The sequence below is a fragment of the Nannospalax galili genome, unplaced genomic scaffold (assembly GCF_000622305.1).
Source record: "Nannospalax galili isolate Female #2095 unplaced genomic scaffold, S.galili_v1.0 scaffold940, whole genome shotgun sequence".
Classification (NCBI taxonomy): domain Eukaryota; kingdom Metazoa; phylum Chordata; class Mammalia; order Rodentia; family Spalacidae; genus Nannospalax; species Nannospalax galili.
Genome location: NW_008346079.1, coordinates 1,293,544 through 1,307,433, shown reverse-complemented (window position 1 = coordinate 1,307,433; position 13,890 = coordinate 1,293,544). Strand labels below are relative to the sequence as shown.

The 13,890-nt window shown below is 50.1% G+C and overlaps 1 protein-coding gene and 1 pseudogene across 3 annotated transcripts in view; one reads left to right on the top strand and one right to left on the bottom strand.

Annotated features, from left to right (window-relative positions):
- Positions 1 to 13,890, top strand: part of Gemin5 (gem nuclear organelle associated protein 5) — a 40,988-nt gene that overhangs the window by 17,872 nt on the left and 9,226 nt on the right. For all 3 annotated transcript variants that reach the window (XM_029567922.1, XM_017800415.2, XM_029567923.1), the window contains exons 11-19: positions 381 to 552; positions 3,786 to 4,007; positions 5,720 to 5,833; positions 5,960 to 6,082; positions 7,339 to 7,434; positions 8,203 to 8,340; positions 10,068 to 10,215; positions 12,650 to 12,769; positions 13,139 to 13,349. In XM_029567922.1, coding sequence (XP_029423782.1) covers positions 381 to 552; positions 3,786 to 4,007; positions 5,720 to 5,833; positions 5,960 to 6,082; positions 7,339 to 7,434; positions 8,203 to 8,340; positions 10,068 to 10,215; positions 12,650 to 12,769; positions 13,139 to 13,349 — 1,344 coding nt within the window. The remainder of the gene's footprint in view (positions 1 to 380; positions 553 to 3,785; positions 4,008 to 5,719; positions 5,834 to 5,959; positions 6,083 to 7,338; positions 7,435 to 8,202; positions 8,341 to 10,067; positions 10,216 to 12,649; positions 12,770 to 13,138; positions 13,350 to 13,890) is intronic.
- LOC103741523 lies at positions 1,240 to 3,039 on the bottom strand (annotated as a pseudogene).

Sequence of the window (13,890 nt, the reverse complement as noted above, 5' to 3'; positions counted from 1 at the left end):
ATACTTTTATTGTTTTGATTTTTGTGACAGGATCTTGCTCCATAGGTCAGGCTGGCCTCAAAGTCTGAATCATCTTGCCTCAACCTTCAGGTGCTGGGATTGTAGGCATGAGCCCCTCACCTGATCCCCAGAACACATATTAATACAGTTCTGCTTTGAGACATGCAATCTATGTACCAGTGGATTCCCATAGGAACACATGTTCATCAAAGCACCTCATCCCCCATATGACATAATTTTGTCTTCCCTGAACTAGGAGATGAGTTGTAAATCACATGAAGAAGTAGAAGCCACAAGATTATTTTTAACTGAGCCACTTACGCCCCAGAACAGTAGGACAACCAGAGATGTCTGACCTGTCATGTAACCTTCGTTTCCAGGTGTGGGATGCCCTCCGGGAAGAACCTCTCTTCAACTTCCGTGGACACCGGGGCCGACTGCTTTGTGTGGTGTGGTCCCCAGTGGACCCAGAGTGCATCTACTCAGGGGCAGATGACTTCTGTGTGTACAGGTGGCTGACCTCCATGCAGGACCATTCCCGGCCTCCTCAAGGTTGGTTGGATGGGGTTGGGAGCTCATATGTTAGCCCAATTCCTTCTGTTCCTTAGTAACTGTTGCCCAAGGCCAGCCACCATCAGGAGGGCAAGCCTATGCTAGAGGGCCAAGGACACACTGGCAGGGGACAGGTGCTCCTGAGCCCTAGGTGTAGGCTGCTGCTCCTCCTGCACCAGGAGCCTTGGGAAATGGAGGAGCCTGGGGCATCTGATACAGAGAGAAGGGGCGTGTGCAAAGAACAGAGTGCGCAGTCCCTTACTGACTAAAATGAGGGCAGTTTGAGCTTTGTGAGAAACAGGAGGGGCCAACAAGATGGCTCTGTGGGTGAAGGCACTTACATGCAAGCCCCAGAACCCACGTAAGGTGGAAAGTGAGAGCTGTCCTCTCTCTTCATGGGTGTTCTGTGGCGCATGCTCAGGCACACCCACTATTAGGTTCTTTTAATGTATATTGGACTGGGAAGATGGCCCATTGGGTACTTGCTGCTAAGACCACAGTTTTATCCCTAGGACACACATAATAGAAGGAGAGAACCAACTCCCACAAGTTGTCCTCTGAGCTCCATAAGGAAGTATGCATGCGCGCGCACACACACACACACACACAAATGGATGGATGGAGGAATGAATGGACAGATGGGAGTAATTTAAAAAATGTTTTTAAAGAAAAGTAAACAATCCCATTTGCATAAAAATGAGAGGAAGAAATTTATCCACAACAGTGACATTTCATGTCCTTAGAATCTTGTGACAGGATGCTCAGAGCAGCTCTGCGTTGGTTGAAACTGGAAAAAGTGCCAGTGCGGATGAGATGTGTGTCCCCAGAGGAACTCCACTCAGCCATAAAAAGAAACAAAAACATACCGACTGTTAAATGCAACAAGACTAATCTCAAAAGAGACACTGAGCAGAAGAAGCTAGACACAGGCTTGGTGTACCATTCTGTGTCTGTGAAATCCCAGACCAGGCAACAGACAGCCTGGAGCCAGGGAGGGCAGGCGTGTGACAGGCCTGTGGTGACGTCTCAGGATGCCTGGTCTGGGGTGGGGGTGCTGAGTCACAGACTGGACCATCAGCATCAGTCAAATTTCTTTTTTTCTTTTTTTGTATTTCTTCACACTTACTAAGAGGGACCCTAACAGTACTCAGCTGGGCACAAGGAGAACAAAACAGCCAAGCAAACACACGAGGGGTCCTATGTAGACAGACGCTCTTACGTTGTCCTTCCATAACCAATGTGTAATACTTAAGCTAAGTCTGATCTTTGCTAAACGAACGTTTTTGCGTACACCGCCTTCTCTTCATCGTTCTGTGCCTTTGTCTTTTGCTTGACTGTAAGCAGTTCTGCCTGGACACTTTACCTACTGGAGCTCCCTCCTCAGCTTGCTTAAGATCAGCCAGTGCTTGATCATATTCTTTCAGTCCTTGCCATCCTTGAGCTTTTCGGTACAGCACTTTAGTACTTGATGGTATTGATTTGGTATTTGATTTCAAGAGCCTCCAAACAACTGTCAGTTGCTCCTTGCCAATTTGACGTCTCCAGTTTACAAGCACTGATATTCGGAACACAGCTTAAGGCTACAGGATGCAGTCTGGATGGATCTGCTTTCTCAATAACAGCCTTTGAACTGTTCCCATATCTTAAAACCTTTGCATTTTTTAGTAGCCATCTCCCAGTTCTGAGATTTGAAAAAGGCATTTCCAATTCGGTTATTATTAGAATTTTATCTACATCTTTTAAATCTATATCTGAAGCCTCAGGGAGATCTGGATGACTGTCACCAGAGCCATCTTTGGTGACTGTTCCCCAGTTGTCCCCGTCTTTCAGTTCTCCACATTCTGCAGTAATGCACAGTTTAGTAGGGTTTTCATCGTTCACGTCTATTTTCAAGTGCCCTTACCACACCAAGTCCTTTAACTACTTGACCAAACACCACGTTTCCCATCCAGATGAGGTGTTGGAACTGTTGTGATGAAGAACTGAGGACTGTTTGTACTGGGGCCTGCATTTGCCATGCTCGGCAAACCCTCCCGATCATGTTTATAATGAAATTTTTCACCATAAATGCTTTCTCTGCCTGTTCCATTCTGATTTGAGAAGTCTCTACCCTGAATCGTGAATTTCTTAATAACATGATGGAAAGAACAGCCTTTAAAATGGAGAGGTTTCCCAGTTGTGGATCCAGTGCCGTTTTCTCCTGTGCACAATGCATGAGAATTTTCTGCAGTTTTGGGAACAATATCTTCAAATAATTCTAAAACAATTCCACCAACTTGCTCCCCTCCGATGTCCATGCCGAAGAAGACTCCAGGGTTTTGGGGGTTGGAGGGCTTGGCTAGCGGGGACGGGTGCTACATCTCCACTACAGGTCACAGGGAAGCACAACACTGGTACCATGTGCACCAGCCGCGCTCAAACTCCACGCCAAAGTTAGGCATTTCATGTCACGATAAAGACAAGTTAGTGGGGCTGGAGGGATGGCTCAGCGGTTAAGAACACTGATTGTTCTTGCAGAGGACCTGGGTTTGAATCCCAGCACCCACATGGCAGTTAACAACTGTCTGTAACTCCAGTGCCAGGGGATCTGACAGACTCTTCTGTCCTCTACTGGCATTGCATGACACGGGTGCACTTACCTACATGCAGGCAATACACATACACATAAAGATAATAACTAAAAAAATTTTTTTTTTAAATTAGCACTGAGCAGAGGACCACAGCTTTTAGAAAGGAAGAGGCCAGTGCTGGGCGGTGGTTAAGACAGCCCGAGTCCACACTGCAAATCAGTGAGCACTGGCCGAGGATGATGCACTCTCTCCAGTTGCTGAGTGGTGCTCCAGACCATCCACTTGGGAACCGGGTATATCTGGAACCTGTGAGCCTCCCACAGGAAATAGCACTGCCGGTGGTTATACTCTTAACAGACAGACGGTGCCCAGCACAGTCACCTAGTAACTGTCCTGCTCAGGAAGTGACCCTGGACTAGTGAGTGCAGAGATGCGGTTGAACCAGGCACCACCACGAAAGCCTCGACCTTGAAAACAGCCGAGCATGTCAGCCTGCATCCAGTCAAATCCCAAACGGGATGGTTAACCTTGGGTGATGCCCAGGCAGGGCCATCAGGCAGGGAGGGGAGTCCCAAAGCATCAGATCAGGGTGATGTTTTCCTGTAGGCTGCTTCTAACCAAGAATGTATTTCTGTCTATCCATTTTAAAACTGATTTTTATAGGGAAAAAGAGTATTGAATTAGAGAAGAAACGGCTCTCTCAACCTAAACCAAAGCTCAAAAAGAAAAAAAAACCCACCTTGTGGTTGCCAGTGAAGCAGAATTCCCCCGAAGGGGATGAGGACGAGGACACGAAGGAAAACTACTCAGGACCTGTGGAGAACGGGGTGTTGGACCAGGACGTTGAGGAGGAAAGCCAGAAGCAGTGCATCCTCGCTCCAGGGGGTAGGTGCTTGCAGAGCTGTCCTCCTTCCACGTGGACCTTGTCTCTGGCCTGCCGCATTTCCCAGCTCCTTAACTGAAATGGTGCCCTAAGTAGCTCTTGGAAACTGTCAGTTGTCTTTAAAGGGTCATGTGAAGTGTTTAAGGCAGTCTAAGATATTGTGGGGGTAAAAAAGTAAAGTTCTGCAGGAAAAAACCTTCATCTGAGCAGTTTAAGCCCATGGGACCCAGTGAGGCCACAGTAGTGTGTCATCAGCCAAGCCTGTTGAAGAAGCCACTGTCCCCTCAGTGTTTGACCTTTGAAGCTCCTTACTTTGCACCTGGCCCGAAGATGTGTCCAGCTTTCTGTCTTTGAGAAGATTGATAGGTAAAAAGTTGGCAGAGAACGAGCGAATGGATGATGAGGCACTGAGGCACAGCTAAAACTCCATCAAAATAGGGTTTATTAGCAAAGGAACACATGGGACAGATTCCCTTCCGGGCAGGGAAAATGTCTGCCCACGGATTGTGAGCTGAGGCTTATATATGGGGGCTTCAGGGTGCTGAAGGCGGGAAGTTTTTTTGGGAAAAATCAGGTGGGGGGCAGCAGGAAAAGCAGGGCTTTTAAACCTGGCTCCGTTCGGTCTGCCAGCCAGGATCTGGGTCAGGATGTGTTAAGGGAAAGCTGCTGTACTAAACAGCTCCTAAACTCTCTGGTTAACAGGCAGGATCTGCTTATCTTGTCTTTGGAGATCAGAGGAAAAGCAGGCTGCCTCTTAGAAGACTCTGCTTCCCCTGACTTCAAAGGCCAAGGTGCTTATCAGCTCAGTTCCCTTTTTCAGGCTTGAAAAATCCAAAGTCCATAGGATTGGGGAGAAGGGGGTGCTGCTGCTGTTTGAAACCCTAATAGAAATCTTCAGGGCTGCATAAAATATCCTTTACCTCTGTAGACGAAAAACCAAAGTTTGTGCTGGGTGTCACAGCACACACCTTTAATCCCAGCAGAGGCAGGTGGATCTCTGAGTTCAAGGCCAGCTTAGTCTACACAATGAGTTCCAGAACAGCTGAGGCTACAGGGAGACCCTGTCTCGAAAAAGCCAGAAAGAAAAAGAAAAACCAATTTGGCCAGGCATGGTGGTGCACGCCTTTCTGCGCGCCATTAACCCCGTCACTCAAGAGGCAGAAGCAGGCGGATCTCCATGAGTTTCATGCTAGTTTGGTCTTCACACAGAGTTTGAGATTAGCCAGGGCAGGAGGCAGAGGCAGGTGAATATGAGATTGAGGCCAGCCTAGACTCCATAGTGAGTTCCAGGCCAGTTGTGGCTGCAGGGAGACCCTTTCTCAGAAAAGACAAAAAACCATGCACAGTTAGCACCTGGTGACGTAGATGTGTGAAAAGGGAAAGTTCCTGTGAGCAGAGCTGGGGGACTCTTGGGCTGACAAGTTCATTACTTTTTCCACATCAGGTGTCTCAGAGATCGGGAGAATACAGATTCCTGAAGCACCTGAGGCAGGGAACACGAGCGCCCGGGAACGCAGCAGGGATGCTCTGGATTTCAGTTACAACTAGGAGCTCGATGCTCCGTGTGTTTTGAGACAGACTCACTCTATCCATAGCAGGTCTAGACCTCATGCTGTAGCCTGGGCTGCCTCAGCACCTGAGCATGACGTTGCTCCTGTGATGACTTTCCTACTTATTCTTGCCTTGAACTTTCTTATCTTCTCCCGTGGTGCAGTTTCTGGAGAACCAGTTACCTGCACTCCAGTTGCCTCAGGCTTTGAGAAGTCAAGAGTCACTGTGAATAACAAGTTGATTGCACCGAAGAAGGAACCACCCAAGGAGAAGCCAGGTCAGTACCTCTATAGCTGATAGCATTATGTGTGTGTTCCTGCCATGGGAACGGACTCGCCCAGTGGTGTCCCCACATGGGCCAAAGCCATGCTGATCTTCACGTCCTGCTGTGGTTGCATTTCAGAAACCTTGCTTAAGAAGAGGAAGGCTCGCTCCATGCTCCCGCTGAGTACCAGCCTGGACCACAGGTCCAAGGAGGAGCTGCATCGTGACTGCTTGGTCCTGGCAACCGCCACGCACTCCAGAGGTACATGTGTTGCTCCTCCCTGCATGGAGTTGGGCCAGCGTGCTTGCCATGTGTCCGTTCTGTGAGTGAGCAAGGCTCTGAACTCTGCATCCTTCCTCGTCTTCCGCACCCAGTGCCAAGCCCCCATTCTGCCGTCAGTACTCTCCGTGCTCCCCTGCGCCTCCTGTCATCCAGCCCTGTGCCAGGTGCAGCAGGCAGTGGACACACCTCAGGGAAATCTGCTTTCTGCTGTCCCCACTGTCATTAGGTTAAAGTGTTTCCCACTAGAAACGTTCCCATAATGTGGGAGCTTCGTGAAGACTTTGGAGAAGTTTGGCTTTGTCTTTATGGTGTCAACTTTGTTTTCCTTAGTTCATTATTTTGGTATTTGAGCAATGTTTTCATTTTTTAATTTGATGTATTGAAAAGAAAGCACATGATAGAATGAGATTCGGATAGTCAGAAAGTGGTCTCATGCCTGCAGACCAGTGCTACACTCTTCCGGGTCCTGCTGGGGCTGTTTCTTGTTGGTGACATTGGTGTTCCTGTGGTAGCGCTGCTGGGCGCTTCAAGAGCTGCAGAGCCTGCAGCAGAGTTGACATCATTTCCTATTGGAAATTATGGACCTTTTCACCCTGGGTGTGGAGGGTAACCAGGGACAGAACCCAGGGCCTTGTGTGCGAGACAAGTGCTGTACTGCTGAGCTGCATCCCCAGACATAACTGATTTTTATAAAGCAAAGAGTGAATTCTGAAACCTTTCGTCATGGGCCCCAGGAACACTTGAGGACAGTCCTGTTAATTTGAGGTTTGGGAATTTTATTTTTAATTACGTATGTTGAGGGAAGTGTGTGTGTGAGAATTCATGTGCCCACAGTGTCCAGCGACATCAGAATCCTTGGGGCTGGGGTTACAGGCATTTGTGCGTCTCCCAACATGGGTGCCAGGACCTGAACTTGGGTCCTGGAGCAGTGCAGGCTCTTGACCGCTCAGCCATCTCTCCAACCCCAGTTTTCAGTCTTTGAATTTGAGGGTCCCTTTTAATGTTTTTCTCCCATATCTTTATCAGAGCAAGCTACAAACTATATTGTCTCGTTTTACTTGCCAAGTAGAGCTCTGAAAACTTGTAAGCTACAGGGGTCTTGTTAGAGTGAACGAGGTTCAGAGCCCTGCTTTTCTCTGGCTCTGACGTGGGTGCTGGGCCATGGCAGCCGAAAGTTACTAGGCAGAAAGCACCGCCGTGTCATCACTTAACTGTTTGAGTTTTCATTTTCTCAGAGCCAAATGAGGATGTGTCTGCTGACCTTGAGGAACGATTTCACCTGGGCCTTTTCACAGACAGGGCTACGCTGTACCGGATGATTGAAACGGAAGGTGAGGCCAGTGTAGCCCAGCTCCCTGACTGTGACATACACCTCTGTGTGGCTGCCTGCCTGTGCCTTCGCCAGGTCACCTTCACATAATTGTGAACATGCTCCCATCTGGGCATTTTCATGCATCCTTGCAGACTGGTAGAACTCTAAACACACTGTTCACTAAGTGCTGAGATGAAGCAAAGATGGCGGGTGGACAGGTGAGCAGCGAGGGCCTGTGGACCTCATTCCTATCACTTTGGGCTAGATATCATGGCTTGAACCTCTAATCTAGCATTCTGGAGGTCAAAGTGGAAGGATCACAGGATTGAGGCCATCCTGGCTGCATAGTAAGTCCAAGCCAACCTGAGCTATGAGGGTTCTGTGTCTTTAAATGGGGTGGAAAGAGGAATGTTACAGGAGGTGGCTCAGCAGGTAAAAGGACCTGCTAGGCAACCCTGACCTGGATTCAATCCCCAGAACCCACATTTTTAAAAAGCTACATGTTGTGGCTTGCATCTGTAATCCCAGCACCCCTGCAGAATGGGAGGCAGACACAGGAGAAAGCAGCTGGAAGCTTGGAGCCCGGGGCAGCCGCAGCAAAAGGGGACAGCTAACTCTGGAGAGCTGTCCTCCGACCTCCGTACACACACACTCAGAATCTGAAATGTCTTTAAAATCATTTTAGTAGATGACTTGCTCATCAATAACTGAATATTTCGTCTCTTCCACTGTGACTTTCATTTTTTAAAGGTCCGAACACCTCACAAACATTGTCTCTTCTAAACAGGAAAAGGTCACTTGGAAAACGGCCACCCTGAGTTATTTCACCAGCTCATGCTTTGGAAAGGAGATCTGAAAGGCGTTCTCCAGGCGGCGGCAGAGAGAGGAGAGCTGACAGACAGTCTCGTGGCTGTGGCACCAGTAGGTATGTACTGTTCAGCAAGACTTCCATCAGCTCTAGGATGTGCCCAGGAAAGATGCCTCAGCACTGGTAGGACACACCAGTAGTACCAGCACCTGGGAGGCTGGGGCAGGAGGATCACCAGTTCAAGGCCAGTCTGGTATACATAGCCAGATCCTGTCTCAAAACATCAGTGGCTCAGTAGTGCTAGTCTTAAGCGGAAATTCACTCAGTGGGTGGTTGGACAAAAGCTGGTTCTGTGCACAGTGGCCCCATGCACAGTGGCCTGCTGTGGTGGTACAAGCACAGTTGGTGACACACTTTGTCCACTGTAAGTTGCAGTAATGGAGTAGCTGTGGCTCAGAGCAATAAGAAAGGGGTTCGTTTCCCTCAGTTCTGCAGGCTCTGCTGCAGCCAAGGACCGGTGTTGCTCAGCTGCGGCCTGGGCCGCCACCTCAGTGCATTACAGTGGGGAGTGTTGGGAGGGAGCGGCCAGCTTTTCTAACACCTCGGAGGGAGTGCTTTCCGGTCCCATCCCACTTCCGGACAAGGCTGCTTCATTGGAGAGCAGACTGGCACATGAGCACTGAGCTCAGACCGCATCTGAACTGTAGCACACGGAGCGTGAAGGAGACTACCACGGAGTAAATTTGAAAACACTTGTGACCTTTGGCCTAACAACAGACACCAAAACTACGCTCACACTCAATGACAAAATATGTAGACTTTCCAGCTGGGCGCGTGCCTTCAATTCCAGCACTCAGGAGGCAGAGGCAGACGGATCTCTGTGAGTTCAAGGCCAGCCTGGTCTACATAGTCCTGGGCCAGCTGGGGCTACAGGGAGACCCTGTCTTTTTAAGGCATCCCCCAAAAAAGAGGTGGGGCTGGAGAGAGGGCTCAGCGGTTAAGAGCACTGACTGCTCTTGCAGAGGACCAAGGTTCAATTCCCAGCACCCACATGGTGGCTACAAACCATCCTTAACTCCAGTTCCAGGGGAATCCAACACCCTCTTCTGACCTCTGCGGCATTGCACGACACGGGTGCACTCACGTACATGTAGGCGATACACTCATACACATAAAATAATATTAAAAAAATATATATGCCAGGCGTGGTGGCGCACGCCTTAAACCCAGCACTCGGGAGGCAGGTGGATTCGAGTCCAGCCTGGTCTACCTAGTGAGTTCCAGGACAGCTGGGGCTACAGGGAGGCCCTGTCTCAAAAAGATTAAAAAAAAAAAAAAAAAAAAAAAAAAATGTGTGTGTGTTTGTGTGTGCACAGGACCACACACATAGATACAAGAGAATATAATGATGGCCCCTAGAAGGAGAGAGGTTTGAGGCGAGCCACTGGGAAGGTGTCGTGTAACAAGGCAGCTTCTTACACCATGCCCGTTCTTTCATACTTATTTATCATGATGTGTACAGGCCATGAGTGTGCAGTAGATCTCCCCAGCTGAATACACCCTGTGGGACGGTGGCCTTTCGGGAGGCATGCCACAGCCAGTGCTCTGAAGCCAGACTTCCCAAAGCTCACTCATGCTCCCTCCTGGTTGCTGTCTGCTCCCCCCAGCAAGGGTCTTCCTGAGTCTTCTGAGTTCTATAGTCACTTGTATGCTGGCATCAAAGAAACAATTCCTGTTTCAGAGTGTGGGTATGGGAGGAGGATGGGGCAGATGCTCTCAGTGGCAGCCGGATTTTATCTGAATGTTCTGCTTACTGGGAATGTACCTTTGTCTCTCTGTTTCAGCTGGCTACCAAGTGTGGCTGTGGGCCGTGGAAGCCTTTGCCAAGCAGCTGTGCTTCCAGGACCAGCACGTCAAAGCCGCCTCTTACCTGCTGTCCATCCACAAGGTGTACGAAGCCGTGGAGCTGCTCAGGTCTCATCATTTCTACAGGTCTGTGCAGTCCTGGCCCAGAGCTTATGTTGGTGCAAAGAGAGGAGACTGCATCCCCCTGGCAGAAGGAAGGATTGTGATACAAGAGGCGCTCCCTTCTTAAGCCCCACACGTGAACGGAAACAACCAAGCCAGCCAGCTCCATATGTTACATATATAAATTCTCTAAGAAAAAGGGGGCTGGAGAGGGCAGCCGTCCCGAGCTGCTCTCGCTCTGGTGCTGGATGCTAGGTACCCAGTGCCAAGCACAACGAGGGCCTCATCCTGTAAACGGAGTACCGTTGGGTCTTGGTTTTCACACAGTCTGACAGTATCTGGCCCTGACTTGGGATTTAGATCATTGATGTTCATACTATAAACCTGGTGTGGCCACTGTAAATCTGCTCACCTCGATGTGTCACTCCTGACTCTGGTGGCTAAGTACCTCATTCTCACCTTGCCTCTGGGCTGACTTTCAGTCTGCAGTCCTGGCTCCCCAGCTCCACCTCCTGCCACATTTCCCTCCGCCCATCCTTTTCTCCAGTATATGCACATTACAGTCCATGTGGGACTTTCCGTGATTTAAATTGCTTTAAAGAAGACATCTTACCAGGCATGGTGGTACGTGCCTTTAATCCCAGCACTCAGGAGGCAGAGGCAGGCAGATCTCTATGAGTTCAAGGCCAGCCTGGTCTGCAATAGTGAGTTCCAGGGCACAGGGAGACCCTGTCTCATAAAGACCAAAAAATAAATGAGACATCTTTAAGAGTTTTTAGGCAGTTTTCATGTTCTCCCACATGCTTATCACTTGGGGATCAAAGGCGGGTGCCCGCCTGTTCTTAAGGTTTTGTGTTCACCCAAGTGTGTAGTCAGTCAGTCAGCTCCGTCATCTGAAGAATTTTGACCTTTTTGTTTATTTTTTATATTTTATGTGTACGAGTGTACTGCCTGCGTATGTGTAAGTGCACCCATGTTATGCGGTGCACACAGAGGTCAGAAGACGGTGTTGACTCCCCTGGAACTACAGTTACAGATGGTTGTTAGCCGCCATGTGGGTACTGGGATTCAAACTCCAGTCTTCAGCTACAGCAGCCAGTACTGTTAACCCCTGAACCCTCCCTCCAAGCCCTCAATTTGGGCCTTTTTTTTTTTTAAGACAGGGTCTCTCTGTAGCCCCAGCTGTCCTGGAACTCACTGTATAGACCAGGCTGGCCTCGAACTCACAAAGATCCACCTGCCTCTGCCTCCCTGAATTTGGGCCTTTTTTATGTCTCAGCTTTTCTCTCAGCTGTGTTAGTACCTCCATCCTTCGGGCCCTTCCCTGTGTATAGAGTTCCAGGCACCTGGAATCCCAGCTGCATGCTTTGTTTCCCAGTTTTGACTTTATGGGTTTTTTGTAACCTAGGCTGGCCCTGAACTCCTGTGCTCAAGCCTTGGGATTCTGGGTGCTGAGGTTCAGAGTCCGTACCCCATGACATTCCGTACTTTGATCTTACTGCGTGAGAACTCTGGGGTGGTTTGCTCTGTTTTTGTGACTGTCTTTTACCAATTTTCAGTAATCTGATGCTGGCTTTGGGGAAGCTTTCTCTTTGTTTACCCTGTCTGGGTTTTCTTGACTTCTTTAGAGGATTCTGGGCTTTGTTTTGGCCTGCTTTAACCTTTCTGGGAATGGGGAACAAACTTTCACTGTGCTAGCCTCTGTGACCATCCTCCATCCTCTGCCTCAGCAGTGCTGGGATTATACTACCCTTGAGCTCAGAAGGATGGGGTAGAGAAGTAAGTACTGTGGGCAGCTGGGCCTTCTGATGTGTGCTGCACACCTTGTGCACTGAGCTGGTCAGAGCGAGCTCTGGGAGTTCCTGAGTTCACAGTTCACATTGCCTCTGTTCAGCCTTGCAGAGTTTCCTAGACTGCTCTGGCTTTGTCTGTAGGTGGGGACTCGGTGGGATCCACAAGCAGAGTTCTGTTACTTATCTGTTGTTTAAAGAAGTGACAAAGGCTGCTGGGAGGGGAGGTGACTCATGTGGGAGCATTTGCTCTGTAAGCCTGAGGACAGAGTTCAGATCCCAGGCACGTGCATAAGGAACCAGGCTTGGCTATGTGGCTGTGTGTGCCTGTAACCCCATCATTGGAGGGGCCGAGGCTGGCAGGTCTCAGAGATCAAGGCCATCCTGGTCTACATAGTGAGTTCTCAGCTTTTCTCAGAGACAACTGCTATATGGAATGTGGCAGGAAACACAGGACATTCTTGCCATTTTGTCACTGGGGTTTTAAAATGCTGACTTGAAGAACTGGGGGAAATTCGTCATTTTGGATGCCTGTCTGGGGACACTCACTATCACAGGCAATGGAAACAGCACAGACCGTGGAGGGCTGGCCAGTCCTGTTTGAAGCCCTACAGAGGGCCTCATGGAGGGCCCCTTCACGTTAGCTAATGTGCTGGTTTTGCCTTCAGAGAAGCTATTGCGGTTGCCAAGGCCCGGCTGCGCCCTGAGGACCCTATCCTGAAAGAGCTGTACCTCAGCTGGGGATCCGTCCTGGAAAGAGATGGTCACTATGCCATCGCAGCCAAGTGGTAAGCGAGGGAGGAGCAGGGTGGGGATGAAAGGCCTGAGTGTAGATGTGAGTGTGGGTGAGAATGTGGAAAGACAGCTGTGTGGGGTGGGCTCAGCATCCCCAGCACTTAACCTGAGTCACCACAGCCATCCAGTGACCTCAGCCTCAGGTTCCACTGCTCATGTTTCCACTGATTAGATGAGGAGATTGGGGGGCAGGGAACCTGTTGGGCTTTCCTGTGCTGTTACTGTGTTGAGCCAGCCTGGGCTTGGCCTGCACAGGAGCAGCCAGACCTAATGGCACCAGGATCTCCGGGAGGCGTGTATAGATGTGGTCAGCGGGAAGCCGGGCAGACCTGCTGGTAACTGGTTGCTTCGCTCCTGTGTAGCTACTTAGGGGCCACTTCCGCCTACGATGCAGCCAAAGTTCTGGCCAAAAAGGGAGATGCAGCCTCGCTTCGAACAGCGGCGGAGCTGGCCGCCATCTCAGGAGAAGATGAGCTTTCTGCTTCCCTGGCTCTGCGATGTGCCCAAGAGCTGCTGCTGGCACGGAACTGGGTGGGCGCACAGGAGGCCTTGGGGCTGCACGACAGCCTACAGGTCAGTACGCCGCTCACCTCTGCAGTCTGGGGGGAGGAGGGATCTTGGGTCCTTCCCTGGTCAAACCCGAGTGACCAACCCCACCGCACTGCCCAGATGTCTAGTCTGGAACGTGTGCTTCAGAAGGTCTGGCTAGCTGTAGCTATATTACCTCAGAGTACTGCACTTGCACGTTGCCCGTGCAATAAGAGAGCCGGCTGCTGTTCCCAGCAACTCCCAGACCATCTGAATAGCCATTTGTGTGCCCACCAGCTCCTAGACAGCAGTCTCGGGTCTGTGCCTCATGTGATAGGCACTGTCTCCCTGAAGGGAGAGGACTCGGTGTCCAAGTCGTGGTATTTACATGCAACACACCTCTTCAGCTGTGGGCTCTGGGTGGGAAATGGAAGAGTTTGCTTTAGCTGATGCTAGAAGTGAGTGTGCCCTGGCCCAATGGGCAAAGGTCAGGGCTCTGGCCCTAGCACTGCACATGCCAGCGGTAGCGTTAGTACTGGCAGTTTGTCGCTGTCTTCTCGTACCAGTACAAGTGTACAGTGATGGG